General features: G+C 36.3%; 2 protein-coding genes across 2 annotated transcripts in view; both read left to right on the forward strand.

The window, feature by feature from the left end:
- Nucleotides 1–2,205: 2,205 nt before the first annotated feature.
- On the forward strand, nt 2,206–2,728 carry LOC133838001 (odorant receptor 98a-like). The gene is made up of 2 exons (XM_062268923.1): nt 2,206–2,557; nt 2,622–2,728. The coding sequence occupies exons 1-2, from the start codon at nt 2,213–2,215 to the stop codon at nt 2,685–2,687; spliced, it is 411 nt and encodes a 136-aa protein (XP_062124907.1). The 5' UTR covers nt 2,206–2,212; the 3' UTR covers nt 2,688–2,728.
- A 5,264-nt stretch (nt 2,729–7,992) lies between these two features.
- LOC133837666 (headcase protein) overlaps nt 7,993–27,519 on the forward strand; it is a 106,988-nt gene continuing 87,461 nt past the window's right edge. The window contains 1 exon segment of the mRNA XM_062268506.1: nt 7,993–9,792. Within this exon segment, the coding sequence (XP_062124490.1) occupies nt 8,552–9,792 (1,241 nt within the window). The 5' untranslated portion in view covers nt 7,993–8,551.

The raw sequence follows: 27,519 nt of genomic DNA on the forward strand, positions 1-27,519 counted from the left end.
GCAATAAAAAAAATACCCCCGAAAAAGTGCGTGCGCCTCGAAATCTTTGTGCTCTCCTTCGCCTGCATCTCATGCCTCGTTTGTTTGGCTCTCGCTCTCGTCCTCTTTCCCTCAACTCGATGTCGATGGAGGCGCAAAGGACAAATGAAATTTCAGCTCAAAGTTGCCATCTCTTTCACTTTCACTTTGTCCTATTCACATGCCCTGAGTACATACTCGTTTATTCATTTATGTACTTAGAAAGCAAGGAATAGAAATTCATATAATACGTATAGATAGGAATGTTTATAGATACAGTCATCTTCAGTTCTAGTAAAGAAATATGACAGGTTGTAATATGAAGTCAATAAATTATAAAATTAATATTATTTCCAATTAGTTCAACAAAAATAACACACAAAAAGAAATACAAATATGATATAGAAAATGAAAAAATTAAAAAAAAAAACCTTTATAACTGACCTTCAATAAATTGACATGTTGGCAATCACGAGACTGTAAAAAAAAAATGCAAATCATACAACAAAATCAATGGCATTTTTTCCACAATGAAATATGCAATACTCTCTAATCACATATAGTTGGAAGTACAAGACCCACAATTAAAAAGTTTAAAAAGGTTTTTTTCTTAATCTGAGAAGCTATAAGTATCAGCATTTCGGGTAGAAAAATTCAGTTTATATATTTTTATCAAGCCAACAGCAAAAAAAACAAACGAATTTCTAAGATGGAGCTCGACAAAGAAAGAAAAGAAGAAAAAGTTGTAGAATTTTTGGGATCTCAATTAGCTTACAAGTATATGGAATACGGATTGGCAATAATGGGACTTCGACCGTTGCCCGATCAAAATCCAAACTATCGAATGTTATTCGATCTTTGGAGCTTCACGGTGCTGGCACTTCTAGAAGTCTATCTACCGATTGCATTCGTCGTGGCCTTTGTGAAGAACATGGATAACATAACGCCCGATGAACTTCTCGCAACTCTCGCAATATTTTTCAATCTTCCCACATGTGGAATAAAAGTTATAATACTGCTAATGAATCGATGGCGTTTCGATAAAGCCAAAAGTATGCTCGAGATAATGTATAAACGATGCACAAAATACGAAGAACGTGTGCAGATCAATAAATTGGTTCAACGCTGCGAAACTTTTACTATTTTGTATACTGTGGCATATCTAATGACGCCGACATTGTTGTTAATTAGTTCGGTATTATCAGGTCGAGCTCCATTTAATATCTACATTCCGAATCTGGATTGGAGAGAGAGTAAACGAAATTTATGGATCGCTTCCTTTATTGAGTTTGTCCTCCTCTCAATTGCTATATCTTGTTGCATTTTGGTTGATTGTTTGCCCTCGATATTTGGTTTAACTGTGCGAGGACATATGAAATTGTTGATTGAGAGAGTCGAAACTCTAAGAAACGATCCGACAAGCAACGAGGACGATAACTACGAGGAGCTTGTGCTCTGCATTATTGATCACCGCCTAATCGTCGAGTAAGTATAAATCAAGTAAGAAAGCTACAGTTGAGTGTGCTCGACTGTGAGATACCCGCTGCCAATTTTGAATAAAAGCAAAATATTCAGGTATTATTCTCTAAATATACTAAAATAATTACCACAAAAATACTAAAAACAAGTCGACCAAATATTACGGTATTGATTTCAAAATATGCCCAAAATACTATAAAAAAAATATAGCAAATGGTCTATTTAGTATTTTAATAAAAGTACTGTGTACTATAGAGTGTAAAATATACTAGATTGTCAGTCAAAGCAACTAAGTATGCATTTATGTGCATACAAAGTATTGCTTTAATAACTTCGACAAATTTTATCTGACTGCAAATTTTCAGAATTAATTTGTGGGGGCGGACGTGGGCGTGGCAAAAATTTGAAACAAACTTGATATGCCTGCAAGCATAACAAATCCTGTCCAACAAAATGTATACATATCTATCTCTTATAGTCTCTGAGATGTTCTTTGGACGGACAGACAGACAGGCGGACATGGCTAGATCGTCTCGGCTGTTGACGCTGATCAAGAATATATATACTTTATAGGGTCGGAGATGCCTCCTTCTCCATGTTACATACATTTCCTGTCGACTCAAAGTTATAATACTCTTCTACCCTATGGGTAGCGGATATAAAAAACTATTTAATAATTAGGATAATACTAATTTATTTTAGATACTGCGCCAACATGCGACCAATTATTTCCCGTTCGCTCTTTGTGCAATTCACTGCAATGGGATTGGTTTTGGCCTGCACTTTAATTCAAATTCTATTCTTTGCCAATTTTCTAACGGCCCTTTCGGCCATATGGTACTTGGCTGCTGCTGCCCTGCAATCCTTTCCCATTTGCTTCACCTGCGATCATATTCTGGCGGATTGCCAAAAGCTCTCGATGGCCATATTCCATTCAAATTGGATCGGTGCCGATCATCGATATACTTCAGCCCTCAGGCATTTCATGCACAATGCTCAGCAACCAATTCGATTTATGGGCGGCGGAGTTTTGCCCATCTGTCTAGCGACCTACAGTCAAGTGAGTTGAATCTTTAATCCTGGAAGATTACATTTATTAATTAAATTATATATATATTTTTTAGATGGTGAAAATGGCGTTCTCTCTTATCACTTTCATAAATCAAATGAATATATTTGATTTAGATTGAACATACAAATAATTTATTGCAAATCACATAATTTGAAATGTATTTAGCACCAAGCACGTTAATAGAAAATGAAATATTCAATAAAAATATAAAGTTTTTCAGAACTACAAATTTCAACAAAAATGAAGTATTAATTTTATCATATATGTATGAATATTTATTTAATTTGATTGTAAATTGAAATATTTTAAAATTACCTAAACTTAATCTAGGAAAATTTAATCTAAACCATATAATATTTTTGGATAACCTTTTTTCACATATATCTTAAACTAAAATATCTTAGAATTTCTTACCTTCAAATTTTAAAAAGAATAATTTTTATTTTTGTACTGAAAGATCCCTATATTAAATGGAAATTCAACTGTAAAATAATTGTTTGGGTACGATTGAGATCTTGCACCAAATAGATTGTGTGTATAAAATAGTGATAGAATTCTTAATGATTGACTGATACATTTTAAAGCCAAGTCTTTGACTAGTTCTCGTCTGGAATGTGACGCATGCAAATAGGAATTCGATTATACACTGCGGATCTACTCCATATGTTAGTATATAGGCCATATACTCAATGCGAGTGCTGACTTCATTTCACTTATGTACATATATAAAATACTCGAATTCGTTAGACTGACATTGAGAGATAGCGAAAACAGACGCCATTGTTGCCATTGGTGGGATGAGAGGAGGACAGGACAAAAGGTCCCCAAACCAAAAACATCAAATAAAACCCTAGAACTCATCCATATTCCATTTGGTCAAAATGAAGTTTGAGTTGAAGTTATATATTTGGCAACGAAATTACGACACCCTTGGGTCTCTCAGCTGTGCCACAAAGACCCGCATACACACGCTTATGTAAGAGTATACAAGTATTATCCCTATATATAAAGAACATACATATATATATATATATATATATGCTATATAAATGACAGTATGGGAACCGTTATGTGGCAGTGGTTGTCATGCCAGCATGAAAATTTCAAACCCTATTTTGGGTTTCAAAGTTGCTTCCGATTGGATAAACGTAGGAGTATGGGTAATTACAAATAATACCCCGACTCTCGCTCTCTGGGATGCGTGGTGAATTCCACATCGCATTTTTCGACGGGGGTAGGGAAGGGTATGGGCAAGAGGTGGCATCGCATCTGTTGTTAGTGAGTGTGTACCACTGACACACCCTCAGGAGCTGAGCAAAAGCATTTGCTAGGCATATTTCGCTGCAGTGACTCAATTTTCTCTAAGCCCAAAAAAGTTATACAGTATAATGTCGATAATTGCACACACACAGCTTTCGCACGAAAAATGATGCCATTATCTGCAAACTACGATGTGTATGGACATATATTTTAAAATGAACTGAACTTGTGTCACATAAAAAACTAATGCTTTTAAAATTATGCTACTATCTGCAATGCACTTAAGTTAAAAGATTTGGAGCAAATGCTTTTTAAAAATTTTGAATATATACATAACAGAAAATTTTTAATAAAAATAAATTAATCTGATGATTTAAAAATTATGTAATAATCCGAAATATACATTTATATCTTAAAAAATTATGCAATTATCTGCAATGTGCAAATAAAATATTAACTTAAAATGTATCATACAAATCAAAAATAATATATACTTCATAAATTATATTATTATACGGAATATGCATTTACTTTAAAAGATTTATTGTAAATAATAATTTTAAATTTCAAATGTTTTACACGTATGCAAATTTTGAATGGTTAAAAAATGAGGCAGTAATCTGCAAAGTGCACTTAAAAGCAATGTATTTTGGTCAAAAGAAATTAGCTAAAATTTATATTAATGTTTTAATAATAACTAGTCATTTTCTTTTGCAAATTAAATATTCTAATGCTTTAAAAAATACAAATAATTGTATGCAAATATATACAAAGTCTATTTATCGACATAATACTGTACTCAAATTTTAAAATGTTCCTTATGTTTGCCAAACTTAGAATATCTATCTTTGGAAATCTTTGCGATTTCCTTAAGGTGCAGGACAAAAAGATAAACAAATTTAGTGGCCACGCTTTCACACGCAAAACAGGAAGTCTTCGGGGTTTTTGGTTTTTGGGTGCCACATGCCCCATGACGTGTCAAACTGACTGTTTGTGGCACATGTTTTCCTTTTTTTTTTTTGTTTTTTTAGTCCAGTCCACAAAATCTCGACGTTTATTTATGGCAAGCAACTCTCCCCGTTGCCACCGCGGGCCATCTACAGCCTTTGCTTGCCATTAATTATGAAAATTAAAGTTGATGCGTGTCGTCGTCGTCGCTAAAATATGGCAACATGCCCCAGGGCCGCAAAACGTTGCGTCTTCCCCTTTTGCGACTTCAGCAACCATTTTTTTTAATACTTATTTCTTTCTTCTTGCACTGCTTCTTCTTCAATTTCTTTGGTCATTAAAATTAGGTCAGTGCAAAGCACACAATGCAAGCAGAAAAAAAACTTAGTAAAAGAAGAAGAAAACTAGTCGCAATTCCTTCTCTTCCCGCTGACGCTTCTTTGTTCGCTCTTTCTTTCATTGCGATCCTTTCAACTAGCAAAACAACAATACACATACACATACACATGCAAAGACAGCAAGCACACGCTCACTGACACATTTACACCGATGTCGAGAGAACCTATTACGCAATGGCTGAACGATCTGCCTACCTGACTTAATTATTATATCAGAACACAGCGTCTTCCTTCACCTTCCCCCTCGACTGCTTTCGATCGCAGGTAGAACAACAACAAAAGGTGGCCACAAACTACGCAGTTTGACTTTGCCAGTTGGACCTTGACTTTCTGCCGAGTCCTTCGCCATGGAGTCCTATAAGAAATACACACACACATACATACATGCTTACCTGTGTTAAGAATGTGAAGTAATAAAAACAACGAAATCACACAATGCTCCGTATATGTATTTATGTATGTATGTACATACATATGTTTGTACATACTTTGTGCTTCTTTTTTTTCGCACTCTCATTTGTGCCACACGCATTTTATATACAAAATGTATGTATACATAATTGAATTTAATATTTATCAGCCACTATTATTATTTTCACATAATATATTTAAATAAAGCTAAAGCCAGAGTGAATTGAGAGAAAACACCGCAGAATGAACACAACGAGATCCATTCGCATGCTTTTCGCCCACATTAGCACTATCGATATTTGCAAAATCGCATTGATAATAATCGATATGTTTTTAATTGCAAAAACATCTGTATATGTATGTATTTATGTAAATGCAAAAACGTTTTAAATACATTTATATTTCTACAGACATGTGTACTTACATATGTATGTTTATATGTGATTGCATACAAAAAAATTACAACAGACACATATGTACATATGTATGTACACATATATGCATGTATGTTTGTACATGTTAACGCCATCCAACACGTGCCCTTATTTTGGCATTTTCTGTTTGCATTTGCATGGTCATTGTTGTTTTTTTTTGCAACACGAAGAGAAGAGAGAAACAGCATCAAGGGACACACTTGCTTACATACAACATACATACATATGGTTGTATGTACATATATATGTGCATACGGGTGTCACATACATAGAAGCATACATACATATGTATGTACGTATATTTGAAAATAAAATTATGTGTATGTATATATGTACATATGTATGTATGTACGTACATAAACGCATAAGAACAGTCGATGATGCGAAGAGTAGAACAGAGAGAACAACGATAACAATAACAACACCAAAAGCAGTAGCGCTAACTTGTCCTTTTTGAAAACAGAACTCTGTTTTTTTAGCTGCTATTAGATAAATAAATAAATTATTATTATTATTAGATAAATAAATAAAATTAGCAAAGAAAATCTAATAATATTATTTTCATAGGTAAGGTATGTAGGTATCAGTACTTAAAAAAATTCTGAATGAAAACAATTTTTTTTTTATTAATTTAATTTAAATAACTTCAACTCGTAATAAAATTCGATTAATTTTTTTGTGCGCATACATATTTTTTCAATGTACATATGTATGTATCAATATCAATCTCAATGCCTCAGTTGTTTGCGTCTTTTTTTGCAGTTCGTGTGCCATTGTGTTTGACTGCCTGCATACATATCTACTTACATATCTACATATGTATGTATGTACATACGTAAGATGTGTATGCACCACACCTACACACTTATGAACGTACATAAATACATACATATGTATGTATATACATACATAGATCTATCGATACACCATTTTCAAGTGCATAAGTATTTGTATTTTTGGAATTATATAATAGAAGCAGAAAACGAGATGTCGATTATCAAATAGAAAAAATTACATACATATGTACATACTAGAAATTGCTTGTGTATTTGCCCAACACAACAAATGTAGTGCATCTTTACGGTTCTATGTACATACATATGTATGTATTGTGTGTTATGTATTGGTTACTGTTGTTTTGTACAACTCGACAACCCTGCTTAGCGTGCTCTGTTGATTGTTTTGCCGGCTTTTTTTGCCGCACACATGCACACCAGAGGCACACACAAAACGACTCGCTCACACTCGTTGTCATGCAAGTTGTCTACGAAGCGCTGTCGAACTTCTCTGTGCCCAAACGCAGCACAACATGTTGGAGGGGAAATGCCATCGACTGCGTTTCGTGTTTGAACCGCATCGAAAGTGAATTTGCTAGAATATTTGCTGTCGCTTGCTATTGCCGCTGCTACTTCTTTCTCTCTCCTTCTCACACATTTTCTTTTTGCTGTGATGTCTGCTCCACCAAACCAACCCCCAAACCAAACACCATTTTCACCCTTCTTTCTGACGTAAAGGAGTTTTTAGCGCCAAAAAACCCAACCAACGAATTTTCCTCAAATGAAAAACAAGCATTTTCCGTCGTGCACTGCTGGTGGTGGTGGTGGAAAGTGAAATCCAGCCAACCAAACCACCCCAACACCCACCCACCCTTAATAATGGGCAACAACAACAAAGAAAAATGCAAACGAAAAACTTCCAACTTCGCTGCCGGCAGCAAAGTTTTTGCTTCGCTGTCAAACGCGGCTCGACAGCGAACATCTGTCGACAGCAGTGGCAGAGGGCAGCACAACATGATTCCATCCACCCACCAACAACAGCAACAACTGTATGACTGAATGTATGTTCGCTCTGCCGGCGGCAGCGTGTGTGCATGTATGCGCGTGTGTATGTGTGTGTGTTTTGAGTTTCAGTTTCAGTTGGCGTTCTGTTCGTCGTCGTGTGTACCGTTTGTTCGTTCGTCCATTCGCTCATTCGCTCGTAGCGTTTAGTTGGAATTTCGCTTTTGATCTGGTTGGTTGTGTTTTTGCATCGCTCTTCGCCCGATTGCAAAGCGAACGAAACATGCAAAAGAAGCGCAGAACATAGAAAAAAAAAAAACGCAATCGCCGCTAAACGTTTTACATACAATTCAGCAAATACAAAAAAAAAAACAAAATAAATATTCCTGCTCAACAAAAATACAAAACCAAACAAATTTTTCGCTCATTTACGAGTGTGTGTGAGTGACAGTGTCTGTGTGTGTCAAGATGTAAAAAATTAACTTGATGACAATTTTTTTTATTGATACTAGAAACGTGCGTTGTAAACTCAGCTCAGGTACTAAAATTTAGTAATATCAAATCAAAAAAACAAAAAAAAAATATAAGAACAATCAATATACAAACAGATAAATAAATAGACTGCAATTTTATACAACAATTTTATACAAACGCAAAATGCAAGTCACGTGTGTGTGAGTGAGATAGCAACAACAAAAAATACACTGCTAGGAAGAAAAGCGCACGTGCAACAAAAGAAAATAAAAATTTTTTATGGCGCCGCGTCGCAATTCGCAGCAGCAACAAAAATCAGACTTTACATCAGCGGTAACTGGAAGTGCAACAAACATGGCGCCCATGCAACAAATGTTGAACGTGGGCGTGCAACTCACACGCTGCTGTTATCCCAACGGTGAATGTGGCAAATTGGATGCGCTGATCGCACTGGACGAACAAGGGCTGTCGGAATGTGTCCGCGTGCTGTGCAACAATGAGAATTGCAACGTGGGGCAGTATATGCATCGGGATTGCTTCGATTTGTGGGAGGCGGGCGTGTTGCAACAACTGAAGAGCAGCGGCAGAGCGCGCAGCTGGTCGGAGCGTCAACGCGTGCAACAGCTGTGGACGAAGAAGGGCTACGAGTTGGTCGCCAAGAGTTGCAACTGCAAGTGTGGCAGGGGGCAGCTGCGCAAGGATCTCGACTGGCTGCCACACGGTGGCAACAACAACAACAACAACAGTGGCAACAGTGGCTGCTTCATCAGCGAGGACGATGACAAGAAGAAGGCCAAAAAGAAGCGCAATCGCAACAGCAACAACAACAACAACAATAGTGGCAACAACAACAACACCAATGGAGGCAGTGGCAAGTCTGTTGTGGCATCTGTGGTTGGTGGCAACTTGACGCCCAATCCCAATGTGGGCGTCATTGGCTCCGGCTTGCCACACAACAACAACAACAACAACAATTCTAACAATAATATCGGTGGCAACAACAACAACAACATTTTGCAGCCCAGCGTTGTGGCCACTTTGAGCAACATTCTCATGAGCAGCAACAACTGCAACACCAACAACAACAACATCAACAATCACAACAACGTTTTGGGCCTCGATTTACGGAATCGCGCTGGAAGTTTGTCTTCCAGCGGTTCCAGCTCCCCATCGGCCTCGCAATCCAGCGCCGACATTTCGCTGTCGCCCGTGCAACAGCAGCAGCAACAACAGCAGCAGCAACAGTTGCACTTGCAACAACAGCAGCAATTGCAGCTGCCTGCAACCATCAATAACAACAACAGCTTTCCCAGCTTGTTGCTTCAGCACAACGGCTTGAACCTGGCCAAGAGCATCTTGCCACAACAACAGCAACAGCAGCAACAACAACCGCAACAGTTGCCACAGCTGCCCGCTTTGGCCAACATCAGCAACTTTAAGCCTCTGGCCAGCTACGATCAACAGCAGCTTCTACAGCAGCAGAAGAACAAAGAAGTCGAACTCTATTCGGAGCGTGTTCGGTAAGTTTAAGTCTCCATTATATTTCGATTTTAAAAAGGGTTTAATAAGTTCCTCAGACTTGATACGAAAGTGAAAAAAGCGTCTAAATTAAAAAAGGCATCCTATATTAAATTTAAAAGTAAATTATTTAATAGTAAACTGTAGTTATTACATAAAACTTAATATAAATTTACAAGAGAAATTATTCTTGATTATTTAAGATCTTAGGCGGAAAACGAAAATAATGATGTCTCACACTCTCTCTCCATTATATTTTCGACCCTTTACTTTAAAAAGAGTTTACTAAGTTCCTCAGACTGTTCACTTTGGAACGAATATAAAAAAGCGTGTTTTAGATTATATTACTTACAACCTATATTAAATTTACAAGTGAGTTTACAGTACTATATGTTATATACTATAGTTCACTATTACATTAAACTTAATATAAATTTACGAAAAAAATTTACTTCAATTTGTCACAGCAAATATTCTTAATTATAATTTTTTTTTTTTTTGTAAGTCACACACTTCAAATTTAGATTCTTTATATATATTTTTTCTCTTTTATTTGCAATCTGACTGTTTATAATGAATATCAAAATATTCTATATAATTTCATACATTCGTTCTCCCGCAACGAGAATGATACATTTATTTTTTATACAATTTAACATATTTTTCATTGAAACTTAGTTGAAGAAAACTATTGAAAATCAAAATTAAAATATGATAATTACTTTGTAATTTTTATAATACATAAATTTTGATAAATTAGCAGCCCCTAGTTTCAAATGTTATCTAGTTATTATACATCAAAAATTCTCATCTGAAAAAAGAGAGCGTTCAAATTGGATTCCTTTTGGTTTGACAATTTAAATAATCTATCGCTCTCTATCAATATATCTCTCTCAATCAGCGTGTTGAATATATGTCGCCTTTAGATTTGTCTGTCGGAGGCTGTCTGTGAAATTTCCCAACATCTGGCCAAAGTCAATAATTCAATATTTGCACATTTATTAAAAAAAAAACGACACTTTCGTTTACACTACACAACAAATATTTGCAATAACTACAAACGAAAAGAAACAAATTGTTTGTTGCCTTGCCAGTCTTTTGGAAATTGGAATCGAAACTAACGAGTAAAAATTTTGTCAGCTAAATAAAAACTGAATTGTAATTTATATTCCAATACCTGATTTTTATATCTTACAAAAATTGTTATTTGTTCTTTATTTAAAAAAAAAAATAGTGCATATATATTTTGTATTTTCTCTTTTGTTGACCATTGAAAATTTAAATAGATGAATCAAATACATTTCAATTAAAATTCCAACATTTTTTCACTTCATTATCTGATTTGATTGTCAAAAATTCCAAATGATGTTTTATATTTTCGTATTTATTTATTTTTCTTATGTTCTCATTTTTTTTTTGTTGCTTAGTGTTACTTAAACAATTGTTTGTTGTTGACTTTACGCCATCTCACTTCGCTTATATAACCTTGATATTTCCTTTATGCCCAAAAAAAAGAAACGACAACACGATTCTTTCCCTCTCGCTCGCTCTTTCTCCGGCTGAACAGCTGCAAAAATTAAATACTGATAAATTAATTCAATATTTGCGAGTGTATTATTCACATTTTGCTTGTAAATAATATATATGCATATATGTGTGTTTATTTTTAGTATGTATTAATACAAATTAAGATTTTTGGTTTTGCGGGTGTTTAAATTTATATTTTAAGGAAGTTCAATTGCATTATGCAAATGAACCAGACGAACTGACTCCAAGCACAACGCGTGCTTTCTCGTTCTTTCTGTCGCATTCGCTTTCTCGCTCGCTCTTGTTCGTTCGCTATCTTTTGGCGATCTTTCGATGCAGCGACTTCAACGTTGACGCTGACGTCGCTGCCGCATTCATTCTGCTCGCGTTTATTTTTTTGCCATTCTGCTTGTTATTTCCTTTTTGGTCGCACATTTATTATTTAGTACATGTGTGTATGTGTGTGTGTGTGTGTTTGTACTTGTATTACGAGTTTCACTTTTATCGAATTCAGTTTTTTTTTCTTTACTTTTTGCTCTCTTTCGTTTTGCTCGCTTTATCTGCTGTTGTGTGTTTTTATCCACGACTTTGGGTCAAGGTTCCTCTGCTCCTTCCCCTGTCCTCCACCCTCCACCGTTGCAATTTTGCAGGCGAAGATTGAAGATTTGCTCTGACACATGGGCAGCTTTCTTTCTCTTTTTCATTACGCTGACGCATAAGAAGTGATCAACACATGTACAGCAAGTACATGAATGTATACGAATATGTTTTTTTTGTTATGCCCAATTTTAATATTTCCGTTTCCAAAGCAAACGCGCGTCGTCGAGCACATTAAAATTTATTCCAGCTCGATAAAAACACACACACACACTCACATGCTTACAATCGACAAGCTACGAGATGTGGAAGAAGAAGCAGCGGCAATAACAGCAAAGCAACAAAAAGCAGAGAAGCGAAAAAAAAGAAGGAAAGAAAACAACAGAATTAGATCGTGTTTGTATTTTTGGTTGTGGCCCGCTTTGCTTTTATTTCTTGTTGATTTCTATTGCTTCTCCCATTTGCTTTTTTGCAAGATCTGCCGGGTTTGCCTCTTTTTCCCCTCTCCTCTTTTGAACTTGAGCCTGTGCCGAATATTTAGCCGAGATTACGTTTTCCTTTCTTTTCATTGCTGCTGCTTTCAAGTGTTGTTGTTTTTTTTTTGTACGCGCAGCAACCCTCGATAAATATGAAGAACAAGAAGAACAACAGCAAACTTCTAATTCCTTCTAAGACTGCTTCGGCTTCTCTTTTTGCGTGTGTGTTTTGTGCTTTTGCTTTTGTCCAGTTTTTCAAGGCCGTGATATTTGTTTTTATTTTGTGCTCGCATTTGTTGTTGTTCAGCTTTGGTGCGTTTCTTCTTTCTGCTCTTCTTTCTCACATCTGATTTGATCTGTGAGCGAACAATTTGCTTGTACTCTCGCTCTCTTTCTCTCTCTCTACATTGCATATTCGCTTATTGTGCATTCTCTTATCATAAATAAGAAGAAAAAAGAATAAACCGGCTGATTTGTGTTTTATTTTCGTGTTACGTATTTAATTCATAAACGAAATTTTTATCGCGTTGTTTGTTGTTATTTTTATTTTTTGCTTTGCTATTTTTAGCGCCACACGCGGCCGAAATTCTTGTTTTGTGCTTTTGCTTTTACTTTTTCTTTTCTTGTTTTGTTTTGATGATAAACAAACGTTATTTTCTTTTGTTTGTTTTTAAAGCATTTCTCCAATCTCACTTTCAATTTAATATTTATTAAATTCGGTGCAAAATGCCTAAGCGCCTCACACCACACACACGCACGCACATTCAATATCCCCTTCTCTCTTGCACACACATGTAACATGTTTGCCGGCATTTTCTTTATGTATTCATCGTTCAATGTCAAGGTTAAGACTCATTTTGTGTATGTGTGTGTGTGTATTTATTTTTGTTGGGCACTGTTTGGGCGTTTGTTTTTATGATTTTTATTTTACGCTGCTCTTTCGCTGCTGCTGCTGCTGCCTAAAGCAAAACTTTTTTGCAGAAAGCTCTTCCTGTTTGGAGTACATCAGCAACCAAAACAACAACAGTGCGGCGTTAAGATTTCTCTCTCTCGTGCTGTTTTTGTTTTGTCTGCAAATGATTTATGCCCCCCACTGTCGTGATTAGTCATGCTCTGTGTGCTCGTCGCCCTCTCCCTCTAACTTCCCTTTGGCGTAACAAATCACTCCAAAACGAATGAAATGCAAATGACAGTCCATCTTGCTCACACCCACGTGTTGTGCCGCCATCTTCTAACCCGTTATCGCTCTCTCTCTCTCTGTCTTTCGTTCTATCTTCTATCCTGGCTAAAGCGCAAAATATTCGATGGCGCATTTCATTTGCTAAAAGCAATAACAAAAATAATCAAAATAAAAGGAAGACGCGCACAACTGCAAATAAATTGTGTAAGGCACGCAGTCGAGAATAGCTGCATTTTTAGCAAGCAACAATAATAACAACAACAACACAATTAAAAGTAGCAACAAAATACGAATTAGAAAAAAACAATTACGATGTGTCTACGGTTTTGTTTTTATCGTTGCCTTTGGTGTGAAAATCGAGACCGAGCGCAAGTGTGTGCACACTGGCTAGTAAAGATGGCGCGACTGCAAAATACCACGTGTTATCGATAGTTCGATAGATGCATACATTTTAACAAATGAATCGTGCTGTCAAGAAGTTTGATTTTAATATTTTTTCTTTTATTAAATTTCCAAAAATAGTGTTAACTTGAAAATTTTAATAGGATAAATGTTGATGATTTTGTTTGTTATTGTTTTTTCTATTTAAAAGTTTCTTTATGAATTTTATATTTAATACTAAACTTAAGTAGAATATACCCTTTAGCCTAAACTTGTTTACTGGCAATTTCGCACAATTTTACAGCATTCGCACGACTTTTGTTGTTGTGGTGCCGAGTTGTTGTTATATGTTATGGAGGCTGCTGAGGCGTGCTGTCGACATATTAGACTCGCCAAATCCAGCCATGAACGCCACAAGTTTGTAGAATTCATTTAGTATTAATAATGTGTAGTAAAAATTATGAAATGTTGCCGCGAGTCGTCGCATCGCATCGCACATCGCGTCATTTTGCAAAACAAAAACACCAGATGTCATTCGAAATTTCTTGGGGGGTGTTATTCAAATACAAATGGACTCGTATATTCACATAGCATTCACTAATTGAGCACGTACCAATAGTGTCGCCTCGTCTAGACGTCAAGCATAAAATCTGCAATGTACTCGAATGTACGTTAAATGTATAATTTTTTATTAGGGCGGAAGCAAATTGCCATTACATCAGTTGCTTTGGCTGTTGTTTTTATTATTATTAATAATATTCCTATGCTGGTGGGAGTTATTTTAAGTGTGAAGAATTGAAATCGGTTCTATGCTGAATGTGTCATAAATATTTTATGTAAGGTTAGAGTTTTCCATGAAAAAAAAAACAATAAAAATATGTATGCGAGTCCAAAAGGGGCCAAAAGATCAGCGAAGCATGAACAACAAAAAAACCGGGTAAGCATTCATCTAGGGGCGGTCAAAAGGTTATATAGGGGATCGAGGTTCAAGTAATGTGATTAACAAACCTTTGCAGCTAAATTGAGGAAACATTAAAAACAAAAATTTGTATGTATTTAGTCAAGTGGGCTTCTCTTTCTCCTAAGCATTTCATTCTCTGGATAAAGTGTTAACCTTCTAATACTCACGAGCCATTTACAAATTATACCATGAACTCATGCACACACACTTCTGAGTACTCCTTGAGTGGTGGGGATTCAAAAATGAAGAAGAATGAAAGAAGAAGTTGCAACTGCATGTCTGCGAAGTGGAAGTGGGGAAGTGGGAGAGTCTTTTGTTCTATAGCGGAATCAAGTATGCGTATTGCATTGAGGTGCAGGGCTTGCTCTTCTTCTTCCCCACACCTGACCGCAAAAGCTATTAATGAAATCTTTGCCAAAAACACACGCACAACAAACACATGCAAGTGCAGTGAATCCCACACACTCGTGTGTGCAAATACATTTACTCTTATGGATAACAAAAAGCACCCAATCGGACTGGTCCGAGCAAAAGTTATTAGAGTAATTTTTCGTTGGAACAGTCTTGTAAAAATATCAATAAAAAAAAAAACAAAATAAAAAATAAAAATCTAGAAAAAAAATTTTCGAAAAATTAAAAAGTTTTTTTTTAATAAAATGTATATTTTTAAATGACTATATATTCATATTTAAATTACTTTATACAATTTTGCAGAAAATATTCTTTTCCGACTTCAATTCTACTAAATTTGTGTTTGTTTTAATAAAATGTATATTTTTGTAGTGCATATTTAAATTACTTTATTCAATTTTGCAGAAAATATTCTTTCCCGACTTCAATTCTACTAAATTTGTGTTTGTTTTATTTAATTGTGAATTTTCTAAAAAATATTGTTTGTCAACATAAAACTAACTATTTTTGCAAAAAAGAAAACATTTAAGTCTAAACAACATCATACATTTATAAATGCACTCACATGGAAAATATCATTGCCTATGGAAAGGAACCTTTCATGTGCTACACGTTTGCAGAACTCCTGCTGGGTGCTTATCAGCATATCTCTATCTGACTTGTCTGCATGTTAACTTTGCCTGCGCCTACGTCACACTCACACATACACACGCTACGTACATACATCAGTGCAGAGCCTATCGAACGGCGCATGTCTGACGTCGTCGTCGTCAGTTGCCTGCTGCCCCAACTACAGCTTGCTTCATCTCCCTCGCTCTCAACGTGCACTAGTCGCATTTTCATTGCCAACAGACAATGCCAGGGCAAACTACAATACACACATACAAACACAAACACACGTGACACCTACACCCACCAGCAGCTGCATCAACAACACCACACACACATACACACAGAGAGATATGTATGTATGTATGTGAATGCAGGCTTTGGCAACTTGAAAGGCTTCACTTGGCTCAGCATTTTGTGCTTCCTGCCTGCCCCAGCATGATGTGTTGTGTGTTGGCCATAAGCCAGCGCGTCTCCTTTGCTCTGTGGTGGGTGTGTGTGTGTGTGAGTGTGTGTTGTATGTTTATCTGTCTGCTCATTGTGTGAGCATGTGTGTGTGTGTGTGTGCTTTTAGGCTTTTGTGCGAGCCAAACGAGGCGAGGCCCAGTCTCAGACCCAGACCCAGACCCGGGCCAGAATCAGGCTCGCAGTCGACCTCTGTTGTCGCAGTCGTCGCCGCTGCTGCAAGCTGAAATTGCAATCAATATTGCGGCCCCATTGTTGTTGTCGTAGTTGTTGTTGTTGTTGTCGAGCAGCTGCCAGACACAAAAACGCAACGTGAAATAAAAAAAAAAACGTACAGAAAAAAAACCTGGCAACAGTAAAAACCAGGCTCGTAAATGAAAGCAACGTTGGCTCCGAGAAAGAATGAAAAATGCCATATATACTACTCCACATGTATTGCCACTCACATGTACATATGTGTGTGTGTATTCGTATGCATCGCATTCGCTTTTTTGTGCAGAGAGAATAAACTCATGGCTACAACATTGCCCCTTGCGGCCACCCAACAATATCACAATGCAACGCTGCTGCCTCCTCTCTGAATACATCAGCCAAAAATCCCTCACTTTTAGTTTTGCGTTCTGTTTGTTTGTGCCCTATTTGATATCCATTAAAACGATTCAGTTTGCCACTTTTCCCCCTGCAAATGCAATGCAATCTCAATGCATGTGCCACATATGTGTATGTGTGTGTGTCTGTGTCTATTGCTGTGCATTTGATTTGCAATTTGTGTCGCTTTTTGTCCTTTTTTTCCCAAGCATCATTCTATGTGCGTCCATTCCTCGTATTTGTTTATTAGTTTGGCCACAGTTGCAATTTTCATTTACCAAATGCCAAAATATGTGCAGTGTGAGTTGGGGAAAACCTTTCAGTATTGGAAGTTTAAGTACACTCTCATAAATCAGTTGGTAGAGTACGTTGAATGGGGCTAACTGGCATTTTGGCTAATTAAGATCAACCGAGCCGAACTAAAAGTGGTAATCGCAATCAATGGGTTGCAAATTCCTAAGCTGCAAGTTTCGAGTGCTTTAAATACTTTACGAAGATTGTAGCAGAATAAGTTTTATTACAGTTTTTAAAATATATGAATATAGCTCTATGTAAGACTGATTTATCTATCATAGAACAATACAAATGAAAAAAGCCAAAAGGTTGCACATTTTTAGAAATTTTATCATATCATGAATTTTATTATGCATTTTTTGAATTTCAAGTCTCTTAAGGAACTATTTGTCATTAAATATTAAGTGGTAAAGCAAGATTACAATACAGTATTAATGGTAAGCGTAAGAATGCTTTAATTTTTTAAGTAATAAGAGTTTTTCAAAATTTCGACTCTAATCGACTTAAATCGCTTAAAAAGTGAGTAACTGTAAAAACAGAATAGAAATGGAAATTATGAGACTGGTACTTTAAAAGATTTTGACTGGAAACATTTCCATTATAAATATGAAAAGTAGAAGTGCAAAGTTTTAATATAGATAAACAAGAAAACATCTTTTGAATATCCCTAAAACCTCAGTGAACTCTTCTCTGTAAGATCAACAGGAAAGAAAATTGGCAACTTCGTGGAGAAAAAAGGGATTGCAATTGTTTAATTAGCTTTTCTCATTTGCACACAGACAGCACATTTCACTCGTCGGCACATTTGCTTAATAATACCGCAATTGATGTGCAGTTGTAATTGTTGTAATTCTTGGATGCAGTCGTAAAAACATAAACATGCTTTATTTTTTCGTACGCTTTCAGGCGATTAACAAATTTGGTAGCCTTTCGCCTTTCCCCTTGGCCGTCATCATCATTATCATTCGTTGGATGATCAACGGCAAACACACACACAACACTGACTGACTGACTGACTGTCTGACACGCCCTTTGCCGCCGTTTTTAGGGGGCAGACATTAAAATGCGTTTGGCGTTGCAACAACAGCAACATCAACAGAAACGCAACTGCATCAGAAACGGAAACATGAATGTATTTATTTATTTTGCTGCTTCATCGTAAAAATAATTTGCTTTTATTGCCATAAAAACTGAGCTCTCCTCGTTCAAGCTGCAGTCATTGTTATGCCTGCTAATGTTGCATGCAACCAAAAAAATGGAAAAAAAAAAAGTACAGATGAAACGAAAACAACTTCAACTGAAACTGGGCAATCGCAATGCATTTTATGTCGTCGTCATGCTGTTTTTGGGGTCTGACTTTAATTTGGGGTCCGCAGCAAATTCGCAAATCAACGCGCCACATGCTCGATTTTCGGATTCCCAACGCCAAAAAAACGCGACTCGACGCGCCAAACTCATTAACCAAAAGAAATGAAAATTGGCGCTGCAACACGCCTGAAGTCACAGAGTCACAGAGCTCCTTTCTTTTAGCAAATGTGCAATGCCATTGACATTTACTTTCCTCTCTCTGTTTTTGGCTTTTTTTTGTGTTTGGTTTGCGCGCTTGGCACTTATTCAATTAAACAAGAGAAGCATATGTCCCTCTGTCTACTCGATCAAAATCATGAAGCGTCAAATTGTTATGAGCAGCAAAGAAAGAAGAAGTGGAATGTGGCAAGATACAAATGGCAACGGTTATCGCACAAGAAGCGCAATCAGTCGTGACAACAGCAAACAAGAGACAAACAAGCAGCAAACAGCAATCTAAGCACTTGCTGACTGCAACTAAATAGATATTATATAAGCATAAAGAATATGTTTGCCGCCAGCTACAAAAGCAGAGAGAAGACAGACTGACTGACAGAGGAGTTGAGTGAGTGAGAGAGAGAGAGAACTAAACAAGCTAATAATCATAAAACCAAATGACTTTGAACGCGTCGAAACTGTTTGTTGTCTGTCCGTTTGTGCCACAAGCAACAGGACACGCGCAATGTGGCATCCTTCAAGCAATGGGCGACAAAAAAATCATCAACATTATCATCATCATCATCTTGGTGTCGAGAGTGTCGATTAAAATTTAAGCTTCATTTGCTCTTTGTTGTGGGCGTGTGTTTCGTGCTTGGCTCTTGTGGGTGTGGCAGCCGTATGCTTCATTGACTGAATTGACTGACTGAGTGAGTGAAGCAACTCGCTCAAGCGGCGCAACAGCTCTCTGATTGAGTAGGTGTCAATAATCGTAGGGGTTTCACTGCCACAAACAACATTTATGTAAATGCAAAAGAAATGAGATTGTTATGAAGTGTTAAGGCCAATAAAAGTAGCAAATGTTGAACTTATGACTTATTTTATTTGATAATCATTTTTTATTTTGTTTGTACATATTTTCTAAGCATGTGGAAGAAGGGAATTATAACTTAGTGTTTACAGGAAAACTATGTAACAGGCAGAAAGAATATAACCATGTCCTTTTATCAGTATAAACACTTAGATCTCAGAGATTACCACCTTCGACTCCGGCTGCTGAAGTCGGTCACTAGTTGCTTTGATTAACGGTTTGGTATATTTTTTACTCTATGGTATATTTTGAATATAATAGTATATACCATGTGCAACATTCGGTATATTTTTGTTAGTTGCTTTGATTAACAATTTGTAAATTTTTTGTACTCGTATGGTATATTTCGAATATAATAGTATATACCATATGAAGTATTTGGTATATTTTTGTTAGTTTTTTTATTAAACGTTTGGTATATTTTGTATTCTATGGCATATTTTGCATATAATAGTATATCATATGAAGTATTCGGTATATTTTTGTTAGTTGTTTGTCTATTTAATTGATAGTTTGGTATATTTTGCAGTTTATAGTATATACCATATGAAACATTCGTTATATTTTTGTTAGTTTATTTGAGTATGGTATAATTTGTATTCTATAGTATATGTTGAATATAGTATGTACCATATTTAGTATTTGGTATATTTAGTATTGACAATAATTAGGGATAGTTCAATACCGCACTGTTATGCCTTCGTTGAAAATAGGTACCGGGTACCTCAAAATTGTACTTGCTACTAAATACTTTCAACTTATGATAAACTCTTATCATTTGCTTATCAATTCAACTTATAATTCTACTAATTTTGTTTACTTTTCTTCAATGATAAACTTTTAAATGATATTGAACTGTTATCGATATCGTAACTAAAACTAAGTTGTGCCCTTTGTTGAACCCTTTTGAAACAGCAAGTTCAAGTCTCAATTAAGTGCAAAGAGTGCTCAATCAACTCCTACAAAAAAAAAAAATGAAAAAAAGCAAACTGAGAGGAAAAAAAGCGACTTTCTCACGCCATAATTTGCTGCATAGTTGCTACAACCCAATCACCGATATAATTAATAATAATAACAACAACTACAATAAAAGTCAGGCCAATGAGCTCTGGCAATGATCGATTGCTTTTGCTGCTTCGTTGGCTTCGATGTTGTTGAATGCCTGGCGGCGTTGTTGAAAGGCGGCGTTGAAATAAAATTGCAACGTATCTATTGCAACTGCAACAACAACAGCAACAACAATTGCAACTGCAAACAGTAACAGTTGCAAGATAGCTGTTACAAAAACAAATAACGCTTCGCCAAGTTTATTGAACTTGTGTGTGAGGCAGGCGCCAGCAACAATTAAAAATAAATGTAAAATGCTTAAAAAATTGAACGCCACGAGAAGCGCAACAGCTTCAGTTTGGCCCCTCACTAAATTGTCAGTTGATTCAATTAAAAAAAAAAACTATCACACAGCCCAGCGACGACAAAGTTAATGAAAGATATGAGCAGATCTTTAGTCGATCGGGGCAACCCCCCAACCCCATATAAGACACGTACATATGTTTCTGTTTTCTGTTTTTTAAAAGGCAACTTTCACTTTCGGGCTTTCGAGTCGTCGTCGTCGTCGTCATCGTTGCTTCTTGTTGCCTACTTGCCTCCTTGCCCCATCGAACCGATGACAACAGGCACCTCAAAAACTAAACAGACAAAAAAAAAAAAAAAACAACGTACAAAAAATGATAATAAAAATGCAACATTTATTGCGATCGTTCAGCTTCGCTTCGACTTCGACTTGAGCTACACTTTCGTTTTTGGAACGTCGATAAAGTTTTATTTTATTTAACAGCAGCCGGAGCGAAAAAAAGGCGCATAAAAATTGCATTTGCCTGAGATTTAAATCAATGGAACATAAATTGAGAAATGGCTAAAGTGAAAGAAAGTTCCAATAAAATCAACTTTTAACAAAATCAGAATGCTCTAGGCGGAGACTGAACGACTTTGCGATACTCTAAAATGTGTTTCAAAAGCAGTAATTAATATTTTCACTTTGTCAAAATGTTTAAAAAGATGTTGACTGACTGATAAATATTTATGTATTATTTATAGCGCAATTTCAGTGACCTGAAATTGAGGCAGCCGCCAGTTGTAATTGTTGTTTGTCTGTAATAATTGCTGTGCCAATGAGAATGACGACGACAAAAATTGCTTTGCATAAATGTTGAAAAGCGGTCGCGTAAATAAATAGTTTTGCCTTTTGGCCATTTTGGCAAATGTCCTGCAATAATTTTTAAAGCCGCTGACAGCAGCAACAACAACAAGAATGACATTCAACGAATTGAACAAAAAAAACGAAACGAAACGAAATGATGTTGCACATGGCCATGTTGCATGACTTTGTAAACTTGAAAGTCAGTTCGAAGTTCGGTGCAAGTCGTTTTTTTTTTTCTGTCCGCTCGTCCGCATCTTGTTTATGCACGCGATAAAATTGCTGTTAACAAAAAGAAAAATTCACTCTGTAAAAATAACAACAACGAGAAAAAAGCCTTGAAAAGCCGTTGCCACGTTTGCGGTCGCCGTTGTTGGCATTGTAACTGGGCCTTAATCTTAAGGTAGCATCTGCTGACGGCTGACGCTATTTTTTCCCCTTTGCTCCCATGTCACTGTTGCTGCTGTTGCTGCTGTCCAGCAGCTTCTTCAATGGCATCTCATTGTGCATCGTCTTGGCCCTGCCCCAAAACGGGGATCGCAGCAGAGTCTTATCAGCTTATAAGTAGCAAAAGGCCTAGGCCATAAATATTGCAAGCAAAAGAATAAGCAGCAAGTATTATGAATGATATAGGGACAACATTTATAAAAATTACTCCAACCAACAGCAGATTATAATGCTGGGCAGTCAAAAGAATTAAAAGACAAAGGCTGAAGTGAAAAGAAAAGTTGAACAAATGTTTATTCTTTATGTGTAAAGTTAAATGACCAAAGATTGGAATAAATCTTGGGGAATAAAAATGTATTTATGAATTAAATTGAAGTCTCAACTGCTAAGTTCGACTTCAAATTATAATAATAAATAATTTCTAATTGCAATTCATTCAACTTATAAATGATATAAGTAAATGAAAAGTTGAAGATCTTTTTACTATTTATTGTTTATTTACTGAAAGTATTTATTATGAATTAAATTAAAAAGTTACAAAATCTGAAATGAAATAAAGAAATAACAAACATTTAGGCAAGAAATTAGCTTTGAATGGATATTTATTTATTGCCTTGAACTGTTTTATTTTAATGGAACTTAAACAGGGTAATTATATAAAAGTATTCTTGTATTACCATATCATCATCATTATCATTTATATTATAAACTAAAAACAAAAGAGAATCAAATGTTCATTCTTTCTATGTAAAATTAAAAGATAGATAGATAAATATAAAAATTAGTCTTTAAATGTAGCCTAAACAACAGCTTTATTTTATTGCAATTAATTGAACCCAAGCTAAGCTGTGCCCGCATAAAGTCGTGCAAGCATATTTATCTTAGGAAAAGCGCAGCTACTTTTGCAAATCCATCTAAATATATTTTCTCACCTTTCTTCTCATTGCAGGTAAGTCAAGTGGCTGCTAAAGCGTCTCAAGTGCGATGAGGGAGGCAATAAATCGCAGCAAATGGCGTTGGAAACTTTTGCTTTATGTGTGTGAGTCTTACGAGAGAAAATAGAGGGGAGAATTGTGGGTGGTGGGGGGAATGAGTGAAGATGATCTCAGTACGATTTGTTCACGCTTTAAGTTAAACGCTCCCCGCGGCATCATAAAGCAGGCAACTAGCTAGCTGGCTGGCTGGCTAGCAAGGAGGAGCACTGAACATTTAAGCGCAATTTAATGGTTCAATGACATAATGAATATGCAACATGCTGCTGCAACATGCACAGCAGACAAAGAGAAGAGAGAGAGAGAGTGAGTTGCTGCTAATTAGCTGCATTCATAATTTTTGTGCGCATTATTTACATGCTAAGTAGAGGCAGCTGTAAGGACACTGCGAGCACGCAGACATTGAGAGAATGGGGCAGGAAAACCGCAAAAAAGACTGAGAACACGACAACGTTGCTTCAGCTCCAGCTCCTCAATTTTTGTATTGTCGTTGTCATGGCATTGGCTCCTTTTGCAACAAAAGGCTGAGCCGCGTCTCGCGGCAACCTTATTTACAGTTATGCGCCGCATTTGCAAGCTGTAAGTTGGAACTCTTACAAGTTGCCACAAAAAAAGAAAACACAACGGGGGAAGACAAAAAGTGCAACACAAAAGAGTTGGGAAACAAATGCAAAGTCGACTTTGCACATACACTTCTTCCAACTAAATTAACATTATTTTGAAACTAAGCAAAAGTACCGCAAAGTTAGTGTATTGAGCAGCAGAAGAAAAAGTCAAAGTCTCGGGGCAATGCAAGTGAAAAGTTTTTAATTGAAAAATTTAAAGTTTATTTTTAGTTTTTTGTTATTGAACAGCGGCAGCAAATGGAGCAAGTTGCAGTAGCAGCAACAAAGTTGCCACCAAGTTTTTTTTATTTTGGGCATCTTTAAGCTTGAGGTTAGGTTAAGTGGCGACCCCGAAAAAGTTGAACGAGAGCTTAAAAATTGCTACAGAATTATGCGACGCGACGCGATGGCAGCGCAGCGGGTTGCAGCTCGTTTGTTGCAACAACTAGCCTCCGCTCTGTTGCTGCCACTTTACTTAAGCGGCTTAGCATGCGCCAAAAGATTGTGAAGCTCTGGCAGGCAGGCAGGCAGGCTCGTAAATAATGAAGCGTTCGCTTCCACTCCTTGAAGAAGTAGAAGAAGAAGGCAGCAAACACTTTGAAACTATGTGCAAGTCTTTACCTGGTTAAGTTTTCGCTGTGACTTACAATGATGTTCTTTGCACAGAGGGCTTAAAGCGGGGACGCAGTCGAGTAATAAAATTCGCACATTAAATCGATAAAATATTTAAACGTTGCTCCGCCGCGGCGCTATCAATTTTCATTTTCATGTTTGTTATCCTGGCGCCAGACAGACGAGAAACGAACCGAACCGAAGTGAGTATTGAGTGGCCCCTAGACATCATACTGTTTGTGATTTATACATAGACGACTCCCCCAAAACAGCTGATGACTCCCCTTGATGACTGCCTTGGGGGGAGGCTTGTGTTCTTTGGGGTCAGACGCGCTAATTACGCGATCAACTCTCCGCTGCCACACGCCCCCCCCCTTCGCTTAGGTGCGCCTTTAAACATGACAATGACTAGACATTTTCATTCATTCAGCATTTCATTCAACTTTATGGCTGTCTGGCTATAATATGTTACTTTTATTTTTCAATTCCTCAACTCGTTTGCGTCATTCATCCTTTTTGCTCTGTCTCATCGTCTAGTTATTTCTCTCTCTTCTTTTTTATGGTTTGTTTTGTCAACTTTTAGCTCGCATTGTTTGGCCAACGTCTGACCGAGCTCTGACATAATCCAGACTGTGGAGAGGGGAAAAGAGAAACTCGCTTTTTACGAATATTTCAAAGTTTTTCCTTTTTTCGTTTATTTTTTTGTGTTGTGTCCGTGTCCGTGTCCTGCAGCGAGGAGCAAGCTGCCTTTGCAATTAAGCATCCTAACTGCAATTTGCATAATTGCTCAAGCTGCAGCTTGCAACTAATTTTTAGAGTCTGGTCTGTGTGGGGGAATGCTTTATGTGGAATGCTTTTTATGAGCAAGCACATTTTTTATTAATCTACAAAATTGTATCTTTAATCAATACTTTTTAAAGGTATTAGATAGTAGTTGGAAGATTATAAAGCTTGTTATAGTAAAGAGAGAATAAGTCAAATGGGAAGAACAAAGTGTAAGAATAATTCGAGTGTGACCATCGTTCAGTTTGTAATTGTTGCCAAATAAGAATCTCAATAATAATGAGTATTGAATAGGATATCTATTTGCTTTAATAGCTAATCTTTAGTATGAGCGTCTATTTTATCTCGTGGCGAATATTTTCTTATGGTAAAATTAAAGTGTGACCATCTTTGAGTTAGTAATTGTTGCCAAATAAGAATGAGAAATATATAGAATAGAAAAATACTGATTATGATAACTATTTACTTTAATAGTTAATTTTTATGATTATTATTTTATAAATATTACTATGGGAATCTATTTCATCTAGTTGCGGCGATCAAAAGCAAGAGAGAGGTAACATTTAAGTGTGACCATCTTTCAGTTTGTAATTGTTCCCAAAATAAATATTTTAATAATAATAATGAATCGGATAACTATTTGCTTTAATAGCTTATATTTATGATTATTATTTTAAAGCGTGGCATCAGTTTGTCATGCGATATTGTCAAAATCGATTATTGACAGGCTTTGGCAAAATGTGTCTCATTGTTTATTGTTTAATAATATTCAAAATGAAGTTTTGTTAGTCACAATGCGCGACAGTCGGCAACGAAAATATGAGACATACGCAAACACACGCACATATATATTTATATATATATATATATATATTTACAGCGCATTTGATTGTGGCCATAAAAAGCATTGTTTGCCAGTTGTCAATTGCCATTTTGCCAAATGGTTTTTCTCTTATTTTTTTTTTTAAATTTGATTCATTTTTTGTTTGTATTTTGATTTTAACTGCCGTTCATTATGTTGTCTGTGTCTCACTGTCAAATTAACTTTTGAGTTGAAGTTACCAAATTTGTAAATGCGCCGCGAGACAAGCTTTTAGGCTACAGCGATAGAGGGACTTTAGCTGCATGTGCCACACCATAAGATGGCAAATTTAATTTGAGTTTTGAATATGATACTTTTTTTTCCTTAATAGAGGTTTATGCGAGTTTAATTGCCGTGCACAAAAAGGTTTTTATTATATTTTAATTGCCTGTCAGCACACGCCTGCTGCACACACAAAACGGGAGCAGCTCTTTTAAGTAAATAATATATGATTATAGTTTATCAATTTTGAAAAAAAAAACTGGTTGTGCGATTTTTCTATTCTATATAATATTACTCATACGCCTCATTCTCCGAACTCAACTCTCAACTTGGTCAAAAAACGAGACAAGTCGCTTAACAATTTTTGTGTGTGCGGCTGCTGCAACAAACTATTGCACAAAAAAACGTGCCACGCATGGCAGTCACAACAACACAGACAGAGCCGCAGACATTCGAACGCCCATTTGATTATACACGCCACACGTCGTCGTTTGTTGCACTTTAAGGTAAATGCACTTTGCGTTGCATTCGCATTGCGTTGCGTTATGTCTTTTGGTGTGTTGTGTGTTGTATGTTGTCTGCCTCAGCTTCAGACGCTGCCAAACAGTTGGGCAAACAAATTGTTAGTCCCAGCTGCCGGGCAAAAGTTTTATTTGAAATATTTTCGCATTATGCGACAAAATTTATGACTTTTAATTAACCATCCAAGCACAACTTTCAATTTTGTTTATATTTGCATATTGATTAAAGTTATGATTGTGAATCAATAGCAAAAGCAAAATCAGAAGAGTCGGCAAAAATACTCTGCAATTATAGGCAAAAAAAAATAATTGCAGACAGTCAGTGGTCATTCAACTGTCAATTTCTAGCTGGCAGAAAAAATTTCAAAAAATATTTGAAAAATAAATAATAGATAAGAAAAAGCAAAAAAAATATAAATAAATGAGACACACACGGATGGAAAAAGCGAAGCCTTGAAGTGCACACAGAACGTGCCTGGCATTTCATGGGCCGCATGAATGAAAACAAAGCATTGATGTATATATGTACGTAGCTCCCTTCCTCTGTCTCCCTCGCTCCCTTTATGACACCCCCACCTACCTATGGCATATGGCAAATATTTAAAAATTAAAAACCAAATGCAGACAC

Source organism: Drosophila sulfurigaster, chromosome 2R (genome assembly GCF_023558435.1).
Source record: "Drosophila sulfurigaster albostrigata strain 15112-1811.04 chromosome 2R, ASM2355843v2, whole genome shotgun sequence".
NCBI classification, from domain to species: Eukaryota; Metazoa; Arthropoda; class Insecta; order Diptera; family Drosophilidae; genus Drosophila; species Drosophila sulfurigaster.

Excerpts from the sequence above, each read along its gene's own strand:
- LOC133838001 (XM_062268923.1), top strand. The coding sequence starts at position 2,213 with ATGCGACCAATTATTTCCCGTTCGCTCTTTGTGCAATTCACTGCAATG. Across the intron at positions 2,558-2,621 it reads GTCTAGCGACCTACAGTCAA|ATGGTGAAAATGGCGTTCTC; the intron begins GTGAGTTGAATC and ends TATATTTTTTAG.